Here is a 21,872-nt window from a genome sequence, read left to right on the forward strand (position 1 = left end):
AAACTTATAGGTCAGGTGAACTCCATAATGTCCTTTGGAGTTCCTAAACCCTGGCCCAAAACACTGGTGAGATTAAAACATCCCACAAAGTGAATTTATTTTGTTGAGTTGAGAGTGATTGCCATAGTCAAATGTCAGAGTGTGGCATCAAAGTGTTCTATTACATTTGAAGTCAATTTGAATTGAGGGAAAAACTGTCCACTGACTGGAATGATACCTAACACAAAGGAACAATGCTTGTTGTTGTTGGAGGTTAATTATCTCAGGTTAGGACATTGCTGCAGGAATTCCTCAGGGCAGTGTCTGAGGCCCTGTCATCTTCAACCAGTTCAACAATGATTTCCCTTAACAAAACCTTCAAGGCCTTCTACCAAGACCTGTACACCTCAGAGCCCCCAACGGGGAAGGCTGGGATGAACCGGTTCCTTAATGGACTGGACATACCAGTCGTGGGAGAGGGCAGAAAACTGGACCTGGAAGCACCACTAGCACTGGGAGAGATCATGGACAGCATTAGCTCCATGCAGACGGGGAAGGCGCCGGGACCGGACGGATTCCCGGCGGACTTCTACAAAAAATTCGCGACAGCGCTGGCCCCGCACCTGCGGGACATGTTCACAGACTCGCTAGCTAGGAGCACACTGCCACCCACGTTAGCACAGGCCTCAATCTCGCTGATACCTAAGAAAGACAAAGACCCAACGGAATGTGGGTCATACAGACCCATCTCTCTGCTGAACGCAGATGCCAAAATCCTAGCCAAAAGGCTAGAAGACTGTGTACCTGAGGTGGTCACAGAGGACCAGACGGGCTTTGTCAAAGGTAGACAGCTTACCTAGAACATCAGGCGCCTGCTGAACGTGATAATGACCCCCTCCGGGGAGAGAACACAAGAGGTGATCGTCTCCCTGGACGCAGAAAAGGCCTTTGACAGAGTTGAATGGAAATACCTCAGAGGTACTGGAGCAGTTCGGGCTTGGAACAGGGTTCACCGCTTGGGTAAAGCTCCTATACAATGCTCCCATGGCGAGCGTACGGACCAACAAAACCAACTCCCAATACTTCCAGCTGCACAGGGGCACCAGACAAGGATGCCTACTGTCCCCGCTGCTGTTCGCACTAGCAATTGAACCACTAGCAATCGCGTTCAGGGCAGCAAAAAATTGGAGGGGGATCCGAAGGGGAGGCAGAGAGCACAGAGTCTCACTCTATGCAGATGACCTGCTCCTCTACATCTCGGACCCACAGAGCAGCATGGACGGAATCATTGCGCTCCTGAACGAGTTTGGAGCCTTCTCGGGCTACAAACTCAACATGAGCAAAAGCGAGATCTTCCCAGTACACCCGCAAGGGGGGGGGGGGGGGGGGGGGGGGGGGGGCAGCACTAAAGGGGCTGCCGTTCAAACAAGCCCGACACAAATTCCGCTACCTGGGGATCCAAATAGCCCATGACTGGAAAGGGATCCACAAATGGAACCTCACCAGTCTGACGGAGGAAGTAAAAAAAGGACCTGCAAAGATGGAACACACTCCCACTCTCCCTCGCGGGGAGAGTCCGGATGATCAAAATGAACGTACTGCCCAGGTTCCTCTTCCTGTTTAGATCCATTCCGATCTACATCCCCAAGGCCTTTTTCTAAGCGCTGGACAAACTAATCATGGCATTCGTATGGGGGGGGGGGGGGGGGGGTAAAAATGCTAGGATCCCAAAGAAGGTCCTACAAAAAAACAAAATCTGGGGGGGGGGGCTAGCCCTCCCAAACCTACAATTCTACCACTGGGCGGCAACAGCCGAGCGAGTAAGGGGATGTATCCAGGGGCCAGAGGCCGAGTGGGTGTGTGCGGAGGAGGCCTCCTGCATGGGGACCTCCCTCCGGGCCCTCGCCACGGCAGCACTTCCATCCCCACCCAAAAAACACTCCAGCAGCCCAGTGGTGACAGCCACCCTCCAATCCTGGAACCAACTGCGTCAGCAATTTGGCCTGACCAAAATGTCGGACAAGGCTCCCATCTGCAACAACCATAGGTTCACACCAGCACTGACTGACGCCACCTTCAAAAGGTGGAGGCAGGACGGATGGACACTGACAGTCAGGGACCTATACACAGACGGCAGGATTGCAACACTGGACGAACTGACAGAGAAATTTTGGCTAGCCAGGGGGAACGAGCTACAGTATCTGCAGCTCAAAAACTTCTTATGAAAGGAGACCAGGACGTACCCACAACCGCCACGACAGACACTGCTGGAAGACCTACTGGACGCAAGTATCCTAGATAAAGGGAACTGTAGCGACATGTATGACCGACTGGTAGAGAGGGCTGACACCGTACTGGACGCAACAAGAAAGAAATGGGAGGATGACCTGGGGATTGAGATAGGGTGGGGACTCTGGAGCGAAGCACTGCATAGGGTCAACTCCACCTCCACGTGCGCAAGGCTCAGCCTGACGCAACTAAAAGTGGTACATAGAGCCCACTTAACAAGAAACCGTATGAGTAGGTTCTTCCCGGAGGTGGAGGACAGATGTGAATGGTGCCAAAGAGGCCTGGCCAACCACGCCCAAATGTTCTGGTCTTGCTCCAGACTGCCTTCTTCGAGGCTATGTCCAAAGTGGTGGGGGTGAGGGTGGAGCCATGCCCGATAGTGGCGGTCTTCGGGGTTTCAGACCAGCCAGATCTATTCCTGGGGAGGAGGGCGGACGCCCTTGCCTTTGCCTCCCTGATCGCCCGCCGTAGAATCCTGTTTGGCTGGCGGTCAGCAGCACCGCCCAGAGCTGCAGACTGGCTGTCCGACCTCTCGGAATCTCTCCAAATGGAGAAAATCAAATTCGCCATCCGAGGGTCAGACGATGGCTTCCACAGAATGTGGGAGCCATTCATGCAATTGTTCCGGGACCTGTTTGTGGCCAACGAACAAGAGGAAGAATAGTCGGGTGGCCAAGAATCAGGTGAAAATGGACGGGAGTCGGGGGAAGGTAGCCGAGGCGGGGAGGGCTACGGGTTCGTTATGGGGATTTGTTCTCATGGTTTTATGCTTATTTCTTTTTCTTGTTAATTTATTGTTTTTGTATTGGAGGGGAAGGGTTACTGTTTTTCTCTGTTGTGATAAAAATTTGTTGTTGAAAACTTGAATAAAAATTATTCCAAAAAAAAGGAAGGACAAAGCCACAAGCGACAGTCTGATGGCAAGCTAAGGCCCAAAACCAAATTGTAAATAAATGCCTATAAACATGTGCCTCGGCCATATTGGGGAAGGTAAAATATGTATGCCGGTTAAAAGGGGTGGCCACGCTTGTTATTATGAAGATGCTTGCCTGTAAATATATATGTTAATTTTTGCGTGGTTTTTTTCCAATAATTTGTAATTTGTTGGATATAACAGGAAGTGCGGATGGTCGCTGACTTGTATTCAGTTCCATTTGTAATTCCTTAGATAATGAAGCAGTCTGCCTGCACACACCAAGAACTGGATGGCATTATTGTCACTGATTACCTTACCATCAACTGACCAGAAACTTAATTGGACCAGTCATATAAATACTGTGGCTAAATAAGCAGATTAGAGGCTGGGAATTTTGTGGCAAGTAACACGCCTGACTACCCAACGTCTGCCTACCACCTAAAACATATAAGTTGCATCAGGATTGCGATGGAATAAACCCCTCCTTCCATGCCCCCATCCCAAATATTTGCCTGGATGAGTGAAGCTCCAACAACACTCAAGCTGAATACCACCCAGAACAACGCAGCCCATATGATTGACATCCAATCCACTACTTTAAACATTCTCTCCTTCCATCCACTGGTAGAGTGGCTGTAGTATATACCAACAAGATGCACTGTTGCAAATCACCATGGCTCCTTCAAGAGTACCTTCTAAACCCCTGACCTCTACCACTTAGATGAACAAGGACAGCAGATGTGTGGAAACACTATTTGAAAATTTCCCCCATCAAGTCACACTGTTTACTGACTTGTAAGTGTAATGCTGTTCCTTTACTGTCACCGGTCAAAATTCTGGCACTTCCTCCCAGCAGCACTGTGGGTGTTACACCTCAAGTACTGCAGCAGTTCAAGGCAGTAATTCACGAACACCTTAAGGGCAATTAGATATGGGCAATACATTCTGGCCTTGATATAGACGCCCATTTCATGAATGAAAAGAAAAATCACCTTCTCATAGGTACGTCAGTATATTAAAGCTCTTCTATCTTACATTTGTATCCTTGTAATATATCTGAAATATCTTGCCACAATCTCTGAATGTGCTAATTCTTTCGGTATGAAAACAAAAACAGCTGAATACTTAGTGGGTCAAAACTGTTCTGACGAAAGGTCATTGGTCTGAAATGTTATATCTGTTCTCTCTCCACAGATGCAGCCTGATCTGCTAATTATTTTCATCATTTTCTCTCTCTTATTTCAGGTTTTCAATAGTATTTTGATTTTGTAAATCTTTGGCTCTGATTAATAGTCCAAAAATAGATTTAAATAATTCAGACCTTGATTGTAATCTTCTGGAATTTTATCCTGGCTTTTCCAAATGTACTTCTTTCAAAGAATAGTTTTTGATTTTGTTCAATTAACGTTGCTTGAGATATTTCTTTTACCCTTTCTCTTAATTTTTACATGTTTTGAGATTGCCAATGTAAGCATGATGCCATGACTGTCAACTGTATAAATATCTGTGCTCTTTATATTTAATAGGTATATTATTATGCAGATGCACAGACAACACACACAACGTATACTGATGGTCTAGAGATTTTGCAGTTCCCAAGTAATCAGATCGGTATGGGAAGTTTTAATTATTTGAGCTTTCAGTGTTCATGTACTTTAAAATGCATTATCAAGGCATACTCAGAGCAGCACAGTGGCACTGTGGTTAGCACTGCTGCCTCACAGCACCAGGGACCCAGGTTCAATTCCAGCCTTGGGTGGCTGTGTGTGTGCAGTATGAACTTTCTCCCTGTGTGTGCACGTGGTTTTCCTCTGGGTGCTCCGGTTTCTTCCCAGAGTCCAAAGATGTGCAGGTTAGGTGGATTGGCCATGCTAAAATGGCCCAAATAAAAAAATCAAGGCATACTCTCTGAATTTTGTTCTAAAGTGGGCATTGTAGTGGACTGGCAGTGTTTGTTTCCCAGTGAAGTTTCATTATTTTACAAGTTTGCATACTACGTAATTGACCAATGTTATAGGTGCTAGTAAGTTAAAACACTTATGCAAAAAATCCATTAATGCACTGTATTCAGTGTAATAACTTGTTTCTCTTTTAGGATCTCCTGCTCCCGTTCTTAATACTTTCCCAATCCCTGCAGCCACGTTTATCGTGCCAGCCATTTGTTTGATCTAAGCAACTTTGCAAAGGTTGAAATGTGCACATTAAAATTCATTTTTATTTATAAAAATGACCAATATTGCTGTCATTTTAGCAGCCACTTATCCTCTTCAATCAGCTTTAACACACTAGGTCAATTGGAAAATCTACTTTGATGTGTGAGAAAACTAGATGCAAACCTGTGTCCTACTGCTCACCATATTTAATATCTGTATTACATTTTAAATCCATGAATAGCCTGTATTTTCAATGACTTAAAATTGAAAATTTCCTCTTCAGTTGATTGTTGAAATTATCTTCCACTGTATTTTGAGGGCAGAATACGTTCCTTGATCTCCCTGTGCATTGCCCCATCTGTTTCTGAGACGGGGAACGTTCTACCCTACTGATCCCAAGGATGAATCCATATTCTTATTTTTCCTTGTATTCTCCATTTCTGCTGTTATTCCTAATATTGGTAACCTAGTAGCTGCAAACAACCCCTATTATGAGGTGCTCTGGTGCACTTTTGAATGTAATTTTTGTATGTTGATTTGCTTTCATCTAATAATTTTCAAGCAGCGGGGGAGATTTTGTGTCCACCGTCAGCGAGAATCCGGAATTAAGATTCTCACCGACGAGACTGTTTCTCGACTTTCCACGCTTCTTGAGGTTCATACCCACAAAGGACGAGGACCTAATTTTAATAGATTTAGATACATTTAATTTACTTTAATTACCAATCCCCCCGTCAAATGATTTCCTCCTATCCCACTCAATATTCAAACCTCGCCAACATGATGTCACGTCAGCGAGGTTTACAGCAGGTTTTTAAAAATGTGAATCAGTCCAGGGGATACCCCACCGGGTGAAAGATAAGTATAGCCCGTGAAGAAAGAAGGACATGTGCCAAACTGTGCCAGGGGCAGAATCACTCTTGTGCGGGGGGGGGGGGGGGGGGGGGGGGGGCAACTTAATTGCAAAATGCAGAAGAGTTTAGAGTGGCCAATGAAAGAGACACGTGTTGGGATATTCTGAAGCACATTTCATTTCAAATGTGAGGTATCATTTTATTTTCATCATTAAATATTATAGTAGACGAGATGGTATTATAAATAGTTTTATGCAAACAATTGATTTAAGTATTTTGTTAAATCCAGAGAAACATTACCCAGATGGTAGAAAGGAAATCACTTTTCCAGACCAGACGATTAAATACTTGTTCACAGATGGCCATGAAGAGAGTGTGTTTCCAGATGGCACAATTATACGCATGCAGCTGTAAGTAACTACCAAAAGCAATTTATTCAGCAAAATGAGATAAATAACTTGTATACCATAGTGCTATTCAGTGCATTGAGCCGTGTGGTCATTCAATTAAATTATGCCAGATCTGCCTATGCCTTTCTTTTGACACCTGGAGAAACATTTCTGTTCTTCCTGACCCCATAATGAAAATGAAAAATATATATATTTTCCTTTCAGCCAGTTTTAGGTAATTGATCTGCTTCGCTGAATAATGTCAAACTGTGTAGTCAGTGTTTTCAGCAACTCCAGGGCAAGTATGTAACAAGAGTTTATAACTCTTTACCCACCAGGTTTCTACTTGGCAGTAGAGAATTGTTCATAGAATCATAGAATCCCTATAGAGTAGAAGGAGGCTATTTGGCCCATTGAGTCTACACTGGCCCTTTTGAACGACCACACTACCTAGGCCCAATCCCCCATCCTATTCCTTCAACCCCACCCTAAGGGGCAATTTATCATGACCAATCCACCTAACCGGCACATCTTTAGACACCGGGAGGAAACCGGAGCACCCGGAGGAAACACTGGGAGAACGTGCAAACTCCACACAGACAGTTACCAAAGGTTGGGTACCTGGTGCTATGAGGCAGCAATGCCAACCACTGTGCCACCATGCCATTCCCTATGATTACAAAAATATCACCTTCCCCTCTTCAAAAAATTTGAATTCTAGAAAGCAATGTTGCAATTTACAAAGCATCTAATCCTTTATTCAGCCTGAGCTGGGTGGTGGCATTCTCACCTGACTCAGAAGGTTATGAGTTCAAGCTTCACCCAGAGTTCTGAGTCTAGAATAAATTAACCTTTCAGAATTGCACTGTCAGAGGTGGTGGGGTGAATTCACCGCCTCCATAGCTGCGTGTTTCTCAGAGGTGCGTCGTAGCTGACGGTGGGATTCAACATTTCTGCCGTTGGAATTTCCCATTGTAGCCGCCCCATGCTGCTGGGAAACCCAGGGGCTGGGGTGTGCTGCCGGTGGAACGGAGAATCCCGGCAGTGGAGAATTCAACCCACTGTTTGCATCAGACATTTTGGAATTCTGTTTGCCTTCAAGTGGATTTAAAATCCTTTAGTTCTATTTAAAGAGCAGAAACATCCTTTCTGTATCCTGGTCAATATTTAACTCTCATACGAAATAGTCCCATCCTATTCATGTATTTGTCAAGACGTCCCTAAAATGTCTCTTTCGTACCTACTCCCACCACCTCCTCTGGCAGTGCATTCTCGGCACCCACTACTCACTGTGTGAAAAAGCTTCCCTCGCACCGTAAACCTATGTCCCCAATAATTGATTTTTCCACCCTAAGCATGCCCCTCATAATTTGTAGACTTTTATCAGGTCGCCCCTCAACCTCCGTCATTCCAGTGAGAACAAACCGAGTTATTCCAACCTCTCCTCGTAGCTAATGCCCTTGTGAACCACTTTTGTACCCTCTCCAAAGGCCCCACATCCTCCTGGTAGTGTGGCAACCAGAATTGAACACTATATTCCAAGTGTGGCCTAACTAATGTTCGAAAGAGCTGCAGCATGACTTGCCAATTTTTATACTCAAATGCCCTGACCGATGAAGGCAAGCATGCTGTATGCCTTCTTGACTACCTTCTCCTCCTGCGCTGGCACTTTCAGTGACCTGTGGACCTGTACACCCAGATCCCTCTGCCTGTCAATACTTAAGGGTTCTGCCATTTACTCTATCTTTCCCACCTGTATTAGACCTTCCAAAATGCATTACCTCACATTGGTCCAGATAAAACTTCATCTGCCATCTCTCCGCCCAAGTCTCAAATCTATCTATATCCTGTTGTATCCTCTGACAGTTCTCATTGCTATCTGCAATTCCACCAACCATTTTGTCGTCCGCAAACTTACTAATCAGACCAGTTACATTTTCCTCAAATAATTTATATATACTACAAACAGCATAGGTCCCAGCACTGATCCCTGTGGAACATCGCTAGTCACAGCCCTTCCATCAGAAAAGCACCCTTCCACTGTTGCCCTCAGTCATGGTTGATCTGTTTTGTGTTTCGAATTCCACATTTCCATCTGCCCTGATAATCGTTGATTCCCGTGCCTAACAAGAATCTGTCTACTTCTGCCTTAAAAATCTTCAATGACCCCACTTGCACTACCTTCTGAGGCAGAGAGTTCTAAAGTCACAACTCTCAGAGAAAGAATATCAACTCATTTGTGTCCTAAATGGGTGACCCCTGATTTTAAAACGGCACTCCCTAGTTCTGGACTCGCCCACACTAGGAAACATAATTTCCACATCTACCTTGTCAGTACCATTCCAGGGTCTTGTATATTTCAACCAAGTCACCCTTCACTCTTCTAAACTCCAGGGGAAACAAGCCCAGTTTGTCTAACCTTTTTTCATAAAACAACCTGCTCATTCCAGGTATCAATGAAGTAAATCTCTGAATCTTTTCCAATGTGTTTTCATCCTTCCTTAAATAAAGAGACCAGAACAGTATTTGAGATGTGGTCTTACCAATGCCCTATATAACTAAAGCATAACATCCTTCCTTTTATGTTCCATTCCTCTCATAATTAAGGATTGCATTCCATTTTTTATGGGCCAGGGTTTAGAAAACATCAAAGTATATCATGGAGTTCACCTGCCCCACAACTTTCTGGTTATGAGGAGCACAAGGGCTCACTTTCCAGGTGTGATGCAACAGAGATCTTAAGTATTTTTAAACAAAACAATGGTTATTTTATGAATCCAGTTAACATTTTATAAACACACAGTAAACATCTCATCAACTACCAACACAAATACCCCCCAAAGATAGTGTTCTATAGGTAACCCTTAATAACTTTCCTAACAACATCCATAAGCCAAACACCTTTTTTCTTCTACAAAACAGTAGGTTTGAATTCTTTACAGAAAACAAGTATTACTTTGAAGTTATCAAGTGGTCTGGAGACATTCTTTAGCATGCAGAGAGAGAGAGAGACCAAAATACAGCTTCCTTGTTTGAATGCAGCTCCCAACTGAAAACGAAACCAAAAAACTCAGAACCACAAAGCAGCTTCCAGCTCAAAACGAAAGTAAAAGACAGAATCTCAGCCCAGCCCCACCCACACAGTGACATCACTGCAACCATTTGATAAAACACACTTTTCTTAAAGGTGACATTTAAGACATGACATTTAACCTTCTTGATTATATGCTGCACCTGCATACCAACTTTTTGTGACTCATGCACTACAACCTCTCATTTCTTCAGCCGTTCCAAGCTTAAATAATACTGCTTTTTTTAATCATCCTACTAAAATTAATAACGTCTCATTTTCCCCACATTACATTCCCATTTGAGTACTGTACTGCTCCCACTCGCGTACTGTACTTTTTGCCCCTTTTCTTGGTACCATGGATTGTTTATTCTTCGGAAACCCATTTAGTTATCGGAGTAACGGTCTTTTATGACTGAAATGCCCCAAATAAATCAAGGAAAGGAAAGCTGGGAGCAGAAACTTACTGATGGAGTCTGAGGCCTCTCTGAGATCAATGACAAGTAATATGGCGGAGTCGGTTTCTGGATCTCTCCACTAACGGCCAAGGTTCTTTCTAATACCTTGACGAAAGAATTTGAAAAGCACTGATAAATTGTGTCGGAAGACCTCAAAAATCAAGTGAAGAGGCTTTTGCCCTTATTTGAGCAGCTCTGGGACAAACTAATCAGACCATTAAAGTCCAAGGAGCCACGATCAAAAATACGGAGGTGGCCTTATTGGACCACAGCAATCTGATTACCGCGCCGGAATCTGAACTGATTTTGGTGACCGAAATGAATAGCCAAGATAAATGACCTAGAAAACAGATCCAGAAGGCAAAATATCTGGATTGTGGGAATTCAGGGTCCTATGCAGGTGGGGGGGTTTTCAGTTGGGAATGCTTCATGGGCATGTTCTGCAAAATGTTGGGTGAGGATAGTTTCACATCCCCTCCTGAATTGGACTGAGGCCCCGTCCTGAAGATCCACCGCGTATGGTGGTAGTAAGGTTCCATGGCTTAAAGGAGAATGTTTTACAATGGACACACGATGATTTTAAGTGGGAAGGCCACTCCATTAGATTCTATCAGGACATGAGTATAGAGTTAGCAAAGAGAAGGGATATAATGTATATGAGTGGAGTCCGGTTGGGTTTGTCTGCCCGGCTCATCTCAGAGTAACCTTTGAGGAAAAAGACTATTTCTTTCATACGCTGGGAAAGGCGGAACAGAGACAAGTTGGCTGCGTTATAATTGGGTTTTTGGCTCTCAACAGGCATGTTGTATTGTTACGTTGTTGGGATTTCATGTTTGTTCTTGATTTTCTTGTTGGATTTGAGTTTTATAGTTTTTGATTAAAATTGGGGTTTTACACTATTGTGGGGTGCTGTTCATTATATTAATATGTAGGTTTTTTTCGGTGCTTAAGTTAAATAGGGTTTTGAAATTTTGTTCTTTATATCTACTTTTCTCTTTTTCCAACAGGCGTCTCCCTGCTAACTAAGGAGGTAGTTAACAGGAGCCGTTTTGGAGGGTTCACTGCAGTTCATTATAGTAGTGTTTTTTTTTAAAGATAATGAGCTTGGACTTCTTTTTTTTGTTTGGGTTTGTTAAACATTGGCTTTAGTATGATGGTAGGTTTGTTTGCCTGGCCCCTATTTGTACTTGGGTGTGGTCGTATTCAATGGCAATGGTGTTGGGGGAGAAGGGTGGGAGTAGTTTGCTGACGGTTTCTGTTGATCTTTCTTCATCCAGTCTTTTGACTTGGTTTGGTGGCCATCTTGGGTGGATCTATTTGCTTTATCTTTTAAGTATCCCTTGGTTAATCTCTCTTGGTGGAAATAGCTGACTCTGGATTGACGGGGAGTGGGAGACCTCCAATTCGTTTGGTCACCTGGAATGTTAGGGGTTTGACTATCCCAATGAAAAGATTAAGGGCATTTGCTCATCTCAAGAGTTTAAACCCCGAAGTGTTTTTGCAAGAGACCCATTTGTAGGTCAGATATTAAACTAGGCTGCACAAGAGAAGGGTAGGGCAGGTTTTTCATTCCGGTTTCGATGGCAGGGTCAGGAGTATGGCGATTCTTGTTAATAAAAGGGTTCAGTTTTCTGCTTCTCATGATTATAGCCAACCTCAATGGTTGACATGTTATTGTCTGTGGCTCCCTGGTGAACACCCCGATTTTCATGGTTAACATTTACCCCCCCCACCCAACTGGGATGATACAAATGTTATTAATTCCCTGCTGGCCTCCCTCCCCAATTTAGACTTTCATCAGCTTATTTTAGGTGAGGACCTGAATTGTCTCCTTGACCCTAGATTCGATCATTCCAAGCCGAAATCTCTTGCACCGTTGAGGATGTCCAGGGCTTTGTTGTCTTTCATAATGCAGATGGGGCGTTAGATCGTTGGCGTTTCTTGCACCCAGCGATAAAGTATTTTCTTTTTCTTCACAAATATATTGACACATTGATTTTTTTTGTTGTAGATATGTCTCTCCTCCCTTCAGTGGTGGCGGCTGAGTACTCAGCGATCGTTATTGTGGATCATACCCCGCACCATATTGATTTGTCGCTAGAGTCTGGCCCCATCCAATATCCACCTTGGAGATTAGACACAATATTGTGGCATGGGCAACATGGTGTCTCAGTGGTTAGCACTGCTGCCTCACAACACCAGGAACCCCTGTTTGATTCTGATCCTGGGGGAACTGTCTGTGTGGAGTTTGCACATTCTCACCGTGTTGTGTGGGTTTCCTTCGGGTATTCCGATTTCCTCCCGCGGTCCAAAGATATGCAGGTTAGGTGGATTGGTCATGCTAAAATTGCCCCCTAATGTTCAGAAGGTTAGATGGGGTTACTGGGTTACGGGAGAGGCCTAGGTAGGGTGTTTGTTCGGAGAGTCAGTGCTGACTCAATGTGCTGAATGGCCTCCTTCTGCACTGTGTTTCTATGATTCTATTGTTAGTGGATACAAATTTTGTGAACATGTGTCCGCTGCCATACATAACTATATAAAATTTAATAAATCCGATTCTCTCTCACCTTCCATGTTATGCGAGGCTCTTAAGGTGATCCTCAGGGGGAAATGATCTCCTATGAAGCACATTTGTTGAGGACAACAAGGGAGGAGCAGCAGAAGCTCATGGACTGCACTCTTGAGGTGGATCACCAGTACTCACTTGATCCTCCTCCGGAGTTACTAGCAAGTAGGAAAAAACTGCACAGTTCGAACTATTGTCGATTAGCAGGGCGGTAAGACAGTTACGATGATCAAGGGGTATGTTTATGAACACAGCGAGAAGGCCAGTTGCCTTTTGGCTCACCAACTTAAACGGTAGGTCAATCCCAGGAGATCACCCAGAAACTTAATTCGAGCGGCAATCTAGTTTCCATCTCCTCAGCTTAATGCAGCTTTTGAACATTTTTACCATGATCTTTATAGGAGAACTTCCTGCGGTTGGGTCAGTCATGTCTGACTTTCGTGTCGGCCTATCCATCCCAACAGTTGAGGTTGATAGGAGCAGTGAGTCGGAATCCCCGTTACCCCCTGATGAAATTTCAAAATTGATGCAATCTGGCAAAGCCCCTGGTCCGGATGGCTTTCCAATTGAATTCTACAAGATTTTTTCAGAGCAGCTTGCACCTTTAATTTTGGACATGTTCAATGATTCCCTTTCCTGGGGTCGTTGTCCCTGATCCTCATTCAAGCTTCTATTTTATTGCCTCTTAAGAGGGACAAAGGTCAACAGAGTGTGGTTCATATCGTACTATCTTGCTTTTAAATGCGGGTGTCAAGCTGCTCGCCAAGGTGCTGCTGCTTCAGCTGGTGCCTTGCCTCCTAAATATAGTCTTGGAGGATCAATCATGCTTCATGTAGGGCTGCCAATTTTCGGCCAATATACATCACCTGTTAAATGTTGCCTTTCCCCCTCCCTCCTCAGTGTCCTAACCAGAGGTGATAGTACCTCTTGATGGTGAAAAGTCATTTGAAGTGTGGAATGGAAGTAGTTGAGATTCTTGAAGGTTTGGTTTTGGCCGCAAATTTATTTCTTGGATTTGTCTGTTGTATGAGGCCCCCATTGCCAGTGTTCGTAAGAACACCTTGAACTCTGATTATTTTGAATAGGGGCATGAGGCAGGGGTGTCCACTGTCCCCAATCCTGCATGCTCTGGCTCTATAGTGCTGAAGTCCTTCAGTAAGAGGAGGGTGGATTAGTTGGGGAGGGGTGGAACATCCAGTGGCCCTTTACGCGGATGAACCACTTCTTTATATTACGATCCAGCCCCTTCCATAGATGACATAATGAAGTTGTTTAACACCGTTGGCTCATTCTCTGGGTACAAATTGAACTTGGGCAAGAGTGAATGCTTCCCGGTTAACCCCCCCCCCCCCCCCCCCCCCCCCCCGAGAGATGAGCCCAACTGGAGATGTTACCTTTCCGCCTTGCTAAGACAATTTTACGCTATCTGGGAGGCCGGGTGGCCCATAACAGGGACTCATTTCATACATTAAATTAGACCAGTTTGTTTAACAGCATCAAAGCAGATTTGCAGAGGTGGAACAACCTCTCCCTATCCTTGGCGGGCAGGGTTCAAACTATCAAAATAACATGCTCCCAAGGTTTTTATTTTTCTTAGTGTCTCCCCATTTTTCTCCCCAAATCCTTTTTTTCTCCCAAGGTCAACAAACAGATATCCTCTTTTATTTGGGTGGGTAAGACTCCTCGAATCTGTGGTGTTCTGCTCCAAAGGGGGACACAGTCGGGGTGCTGGCCTTACCCAATTAATTGTTTTCTTACTGGGCACTTAACATTCAAAAAATATTGTTGTGGTTTAGCGATCCCGGGTCCATTTGGGGACAAATCGGAGCTTGTTTGTGCACTACATCTAGTCTTCATGCAATAATTACTGCACATTGTCCTTTTCCCCTGCTAGATTTTCCACAAAGGTGGTCTCCTCCCTTAGAATTTAGAACCAGTTTAGACAGCATTTCAAGCTCCTTTCCATGTCTTCACTTGCCTCTATTTACAATAATCACCTCCTCCTACCTGTTGGTTTGGACTCGATATTTAAACATTGGAAGGTGAAGGTACAGGAGCGGCTTGGGGACCTGTTCGTGGAGGGGAGATTTGCCAGTTTTGGGGAGTTAGCTAAGAAATTCCAGCTGGCCAATTCCAGTTTTTTTGGGTATTTCCAAGTTCATGATTTTTCACGTAAAGCTTTTCCTTTGGCACCACCCTTTTCCTGATGAAGAAGACTCTATCACTGGCTAGGTCTGAGGTGGGACTATTTCAGAGCTATATGGTCATATCCTTTCAATGGATTCTGCTCTGTTGAGTGTGTGAGGGCGAAATGGGTCCCATTCTGAATGGTGAGGTGTGGGGTGAGGCCCTTCATAGGGTCAACTCCATGTCTTCATGTACTCGGCTGAGTCTGATTCAGTTCAAGGTATTGTACAGGACGCACTTGACCAGAGCAAGGATGAGCAGGTTCTTCCCTGATTTTCCCTGATCTCTTGGGCCAACTAACCATACGCATATGTTCTGGTCCTGCCTCAAAGGCTTCTGGGCTTCATGCCATGTAAATTTGGAACAATGTCCGCTGGTGGCCATATTTGGGGTGTCGGGTTTGTCATTGATGCAGGATGGGGTAAAGGCAGATGTCCTTTCCTTTGCCTCATTGATATCCTGGAGGCAAATATTGCTTGGTTGGAGGTCTCCCACTCCACCTAGTGCCTCTGCTTGGCTGGGCGCCTCAAAGTCATTTCTGCATTTTGAGAAGGTCAAGTTCACCAAAGGGAGTAAGTGGAGAGGTTCTATCTAAGATAGCAACTGTTTCTTTTCTTTCTTAAGGAGCTAATCAGTTGTTAGAGGACTGAGGTTAGTTTTTGTATTTAAGTTAATTAGGTGTGTGTTTTTCACTTTTTTTCTTTTTGATTGTAATGTTTTGCCTTTTTTTCCTGTTTGATTGTTATGGGTTGTATTGACTATTATGAAAAACCTCTTAATAAACATTTTTTCCTTTTTCCAGATTCAAAAAAAAATGTTTATTAAGTTTTTCCTAATAGTCAATACAACTACTTTTTGCTACTTTTCAATCTGATGTGAACTTTCCAGAATCTAATAAATTTTGTAATATCAGCACCAACACATCCACCAACTCATCAGCTACTTCTTTTAAGATCCTAAGATGAAGTTCATCTAGACTCAGACTTGTCATCCTGCAGTTCCTTCAGTTTGCTCAGTACTGCTTCCTTAGTGATTGTAATTTCACCAAGCTCCTCTCTCCCTTCAACCTCCTTTTTACAGCTATTACTGAATGTTTTTTGTATCCTCCTACAGTGAAGACAGGAGCAAAATATTTGTTCATTTCATCCGTTATTCCCTTATTATCTACATTTAACTCCCCATGGTAAATCTCTAGAGGACCAACACTTTGCTTATTCATTTCCTTTTTAAATAACTGTAGAAACTCTTGCTATCCATTTTTACATTTCTAGCTAGCTTCCTCCCGGGTTTTTAATTTCTTCCTCCTTATTAACCTTTCAGTCATTCTCTGCCATTCTTTATCGTTTGACCAGTCATCTGACCCACCACTCATCTTTTGAGAAGTTATATCATTTTTATTTAAGTTTGATGCTTTCTTTAACTACTTTAGTTAACCATGATGGTGGGTCCTTCCCGTAAAATTTTCCTTTCATAATAAATATTATTCTGAGTATTCTGAAATATCCCCTTAAATTTTTTGGCATTGCTTCTCTATTGATCTGTCCCCGAGCCTAGTATCCAAGTTCACTTTAGCTAACTCAGTTTTCTTGCCCACATAGTTGCTCTAAATTTAAAATACTAGTCTAAGACAAACTCTTCTCGCTTTCAGACTTGATGTAAAATTCCATCATGTTGGGGTTGCTGTTACCTAGGGGTGCCTTCACTCTAAGGTTATTAATCCTGTCACATCACAATACCAAGTCTAATATAACCTGCTCTCTGGTTGGTGCAGAATGTGCTGCTCTATTGCAAAAGTATCCTATGGATTCCTCATCCAGGCTACGACTGCCAATCTGATTTTTCCAGTTTATATGCAGTGTTGCTCTTTCGGCACCTGAGTAAGGTTGCCAATTAATAATGCTCTTTTTAATGAGTGGAATACTATCCCACCAGCGTCACCAATAATGTTGCCAATCGGCACCAATAATGTTGCCAAATTAACTAGATATGGCAGTTATTAATGATAATATTGCTTTTCAGAGTCGCCAGGTATCAAATGATACCACCACAAGGCTTTACCGGATATTGATCAAAGACCAAACAACCAGTTAGTCAGTTCAAGTTCAAAGATAGTTTATTTACACACAAGAATTACTTCGACATGCAACATAAAACACTACAAGTTAAACTACACCTAACAAATACAATAACCTATACTTAACTTCAGGGCAACTGGCTGTTTGCAGCTGAACAAGGCCTTTGTTCGGATCTTGCGTGGCTGGGTAGAAGTGGCTTTGTTTCTGCTGGGCTCATTCGTCGGGTAGCGATCGTTGGTCTTGAACTTGTCTTCTGGTCGTAACGCTACACTTAGTTTTAGGCGTAGGCCGGGGCCTAGAGAGACCGAACACATGGCTGTGTCTCTTTTTATCCCTCTGGGTTTTTGCGCTCTTTGGGGCGGTCCTTAGCTTTGGACCCAATAATTCGACAGGCTTCAATCACTGCCTTCGATTTTGGCCAATAAAGGGGTGGGTGCTTTGATGGCTGGGCGTGTCCTTCAAACTTCCAACATCTCGGCCTTGGACCTCCTTTTGACTTGACGTTTCTGTATCTACTACATCATCACCTCCATCTTTGATACCCTAGTCCCCAATAAAACCATTACTCTCGCCCTGGTTGTTCCCCCAGTACAATACTCACTCCACTCCCTCAAGGGACACAGACTTGAACCGATATGGCAGACAGCTGATTTAGCCATTCACTGTCAAATGTGGCTGGACACACAATGCACAATTGCTCCCTGCTCTCATCTGTTGGATGTGTTCACTATTCCAGAATAATTCTAGAATACACAAATAATTCCTACTTTATTTTCTCTACTGCAATTGTCATCTTATTTCCTCTCCCCTGTCTCCTCCACCTTCATCTCCAACAATTTGTGTGGACCTCATGGACTACCTTGTCACTAAGGTAGTGACCATTCAATCAGTTGTCTCTGCTATTTATCTCCCTCCTACTACCCCACCGAGCTGAACTTTCTCTGCATCCTCACCTCTCTGCCCTACCCCTAAACTTGCATCTTTCTGTAATTTATCTGCCTTCTCTTCCCATGCCATTTCTGAACTCATCTTATACTTGGTCCGACACCCACCACTTGTTCGCTTAACCCTTTCCCATTAAATTGCTGACCACCCAACATCTCTTCCAGGCCCCGTATTAGCTGACATTTCTAACAGTTCTCTTTCATCTTTAAATCTTTTCGTCTTTAAATCTGCCATTCCTCTCCACAAAGGAGTCTCGTCAAACTGCTTGCCATATCTCCAACCTCCCTTTACTTGTAAGTCTTTGATTGTTGCCTACCAAATCCATGCCCTTTTCCTATCTGATATTTACTCCGGCCACTTTAACAAAATGCCTCAGCCTCGACCCAAATTACATCCTCTGTGGCTGTAATAAAGGTAAACTATCCCTCTTCATTCTTCTTGACCGTCTAAAACGTTTGACAGTGTTTATCACATCATTCTCCTCCAACCCCTCCTCATGGTTATCCAGATGGTGAAACTGGTTCAATTCATGACTAATTGTAGCCAGATATCACTTGCGATGACTTTTCTTCTTGTTCCTTCACCATTTCCCTTGTTCCTCGGGATCTATGTATGGCCTGTTCCTTGCTCTTGTCTACAAGCTAACCCTCGTGACATTATCTAAAAACATAGTATTTTTTTGCATGATTGCTGATGACATCCAGCTCTACCTCCGTCACATCTGTCCTGTCACTCCCACATTTGATTAAATCATCAGACTGCTTGTCCAACATCTCCTTCCATAATTACTTCCATAATCTCTGTGCCTCTTTAAACACTCCTTAAAACCTACCTTTTTCCAACCTTTGGCCATCTGCTCTAAAATAGCCTAATATGGTTTGGCGTCAAATTTTGCTTTACTGTGAAGTGCCTTGGGATGTTTTATTATGTTACAGGTGCTTTATAAATACAAGTTGTTACTTTGGTTATTTGCTCATGGAATTTTACTGTCCACAAATTGCTGTGTTTCCCGCCATGACATTAGTAACCACAACAAAGTATTTTGTTATTAAGTGTCTCTTTACACACGCAAATAATGGGACCAAACACCGTTTGAGGCTCCCTTTACAGTGTTGGTTACCAGTAAAACCAGACATTGGGACAACTTCCTACCAAAAAGGTATGTTCTTGGCTATTTTCTTTCCTGAATGTGAAGTCAAGGGGAACATGATTGCTACTCCCAATGCCACAATTAAAGAATGCAGTTTCCAGTCTCCCTCGCAACATAGACTCCAGTCCCATCCTGGGATTCTGATTCCTCTCTTCAGACCCACCAAATCGCCAGTCCGGTCTCTTCTCTCCCTCTGGCATCAGATGTTCCAACCCAACACTGCCCTCCCAAATTCTGTTCTCCCTAAACGCAGCCTCTCGCTGCCAAAACAAGCTCATCACTTTTGAGTGCCTCTGGGCCCTTTGCCTCCAGATTCATAGCAAAGCAAAATTGTGCTGCAAATAACAGTACTTGATGTTCCCATCATATTATATTAAATGGTGCCCCAAATTGATCCAAGAACTTGAAACTCTCAACACTCCAGTTGGTATCAGCAGATAGTTAATTTTTTCTCAGTTGATGTTCTGGAATATCGCAGTGTCATGAATCCACACTAGTCTTGATCACCCAGGAGCTCCCAGAAGGCTAAAAACCCTGTTAGAATTGAAAAGTAGGGAAGTTATGAAAAATCTGTATTGGACCTTGGTAAGATCATGTTTGTGAGTACTGTAAGCTTCTGGTCGCCATATTATAAAACGGACATAGAGGCACTGGAGAGGGTGCAGAGAAGATTTACAAGGGTGGCATCAGAAATGTGCAGGAATACATATCAGGAAAGCATTGACAGATTGGGTATCATCTCTCTTGAAAAAAGAAAGTTCAGGGTGACCTAAATTAAGCCATTAAAATTATTAAAGTTTTTGATAGGGTGAATAGAGAGTGAATGTTTCCACTTGTTAGGAAGAGGATAACAATTGCCATTGTTACAAAATAGTCACCAATAAATCAAATAGAGAATTCAGAAGAGGTTAAGAAACCCAAAGAGCAGTGAGAATGTGGAACTCACTACCACAGTAAGTGGTTAAAGTGTATTGTACAATTGCATTTAAGAGGAAGCAAGACAAGCATATGAAGGAAATATAGAGTATTACAGTGAATGATAGATTTAGGTGAGGAAAGATGGGAGGAAGCTTTAGTAGAGCATAAACACCAATATGGACTGGTTGGGCTGACTGGCCTTTGCCACATATCCTATGTATGTAGTTTGAGATGTCTTGATGTTGTTAAAGAAGCTATATAAATTAAAGTTGTTTCCTTCAATGCAGTGATGGTAACAAGATAATTGAATTTATCAATGGACAAAGAGAAATACACACATCAAACTACAAAAGACGGGAGTACCCCGATGGAACTGTTAAAACAGTGTTTGCAAATGGTCAGCAAGAAACAAAATACAGCTCGGGAAGAGTAAGAATCAAAGACAAGGAAGGAAATGTAATTATGGACAGTAAACCCCAGTAATTGTAAGTCTTTAAAATATAAAAGTCCACTGTATCTGAACATTGGTTTAATTAAATGTATTTACACAGAATCTAGCATTGTACTATATAACTATATTTCATATGTTAGTAAATTGTCTTTTTTGTTTGTTTTCTATATGTAAATACTTAGTATTAGAACAATTGAGGTTTAACATAAATCAAAGTGTCTGTGACAAAATTATGATATGGAAGTTTAAATCTTTATAAAATCGTTGTCTGTTATACACTGTGAGATCATCATTCTTTAAGTTAATCTGCAATTGCATTTGATAAAGTGAACCAAATAACGTAGACCCCACTGTAAAGCTTCTCCTCGAAGATGGCGGCAGCACTGGCCCGGAGTCTGAGCGGGGGGCCCCGATCGCGGGCCTGGCCACCGTGGGGGCACCCCCCAGGGTCCGATCGCCCCGCCCCCCCCCCCCCCCCCCCCCCCAGGACCCCGGGGGCCCGCTCGCGCCGCTGATCCCTCTGTTACAGAGGTGGTTCAAACCTCGGCGGCGGGAGAGACCTCCCAGCGGTGGGACTTCGGCCCATCCGGGCCGGAGAATCACCGCAGGGGCCTCGCGGTGGCGGAGAATCTCTGCCACAGCGGGGGCCGGATTTTTGGCGGCCCCAGGCGATTCTCCGACCCTGCTGGGGGTCGGAGAATTTCGCCCCTGATTTGTACCTTTTGATAAAGGGCTTTGGGGAGTCGGGAGGTGAGTTCCTGCAGAATTCCCAGCTTCTGGCCTCTTGCAGCTGCATCATTTATGTGGCTGGTCCAGTTAGCTGGTCAGAAAGTTAATACTCTAGAGATTTGACGCTAATGCCATTAAATAGCAAAAGAAGAACTTGTGTCAATGTTACTTGCTACTTACTGGCCCAAGCCTGAATGTTGACCTGGTCTTGCCAAACATCTTCACTATCTGAGGCATTGTGAATGAAACTGAACGCTGCAATTATCTGCAAGCACTCCCTCTTCTGATGATGGAATGCCATAGAAACAGCTGAATTTCTTTGAGTCTTGGACATTTCCCTGTGGAACTCATTAAACAATAGTTTGGAGCTGTGGTGGGTGATTGGTGCTCCACAACCACCTTCCTTTGACTAGAACTCCAAACAGTGGAGTTTTCTCCCCCAATTTCCTTTGACTTCAATAATTCTGGGGCTCCTTGATGCTACACTTGCTCAAATGCTGTCTTGGTGTCAAGACAAGTCACCCTCTTCTCTAGAATTCAGCTCTTTTACCCATGTTTTGAACAAGGCTAAAATGAGGTCTGCTAAAGGTTATCCTGGCAGAACACAAACTTGGCAGAGTTGTCCAGCTTATTAGTAAATGCTACATGCTGGCACTCTCAACAATACTTTATTATTTTGCTGAAGATTGAGTGAGTGTACATTGTGGGAATGGTAATTAACCATATCAAATGTCCTTTTTTGT

At 43.6% G+C, this 21,872-nt stretch overlaps 1 protein-coding gene across 4 annotated transcripts in view; it reads left to right on the plus strand.

The window, feature by feature from the left end:
* The window catches only part of cenpj (centromere protein J), a 120,718-nt gene extending 100,042 nt beyond the window's left edge, over positions 1–20,676 (plus strand). For all 4 annotated transcript variants that reach the window (XM_038818700.1, XM_038818697.1, XM_038818699.1 and 1 more), the window contains 3 exons: positions 4,711–4,795; positions 6,481–6,601; positions 20,237–20,676. In XM_038818700.1, coding sequence (XP_038674628.1) covers positions 4,711–4,795; positions 6,481–6,601; positions 20,237–20,432 — 402 coding nt within the window. In that variant the 3' untranslated portion in view covers positions 20,433–20,676. The remainder of the gene's footprint in view (positions 1–4,710; positions 4,796–6,480; positions 6,602–20,236) is intronic.
* Positions 20,677–21,872: the final 1,196 nt, after the last annotated feature.

This window comes from Scyliorhinus canicula, chromosome 14 (genome assembly GCF_902713615.1).
Source record: "Scyliorhinus canicula chromosome 14, sScyCan1.1, whole genome shotgun sequence".
Lineage (NCBI taxonomy): Eukaryota > Metazoa > Chordata > Chondrichthyes > Carcharhiniformes > Scyliorhinidae > Scyliorhinus > Scyliorhinus canicula.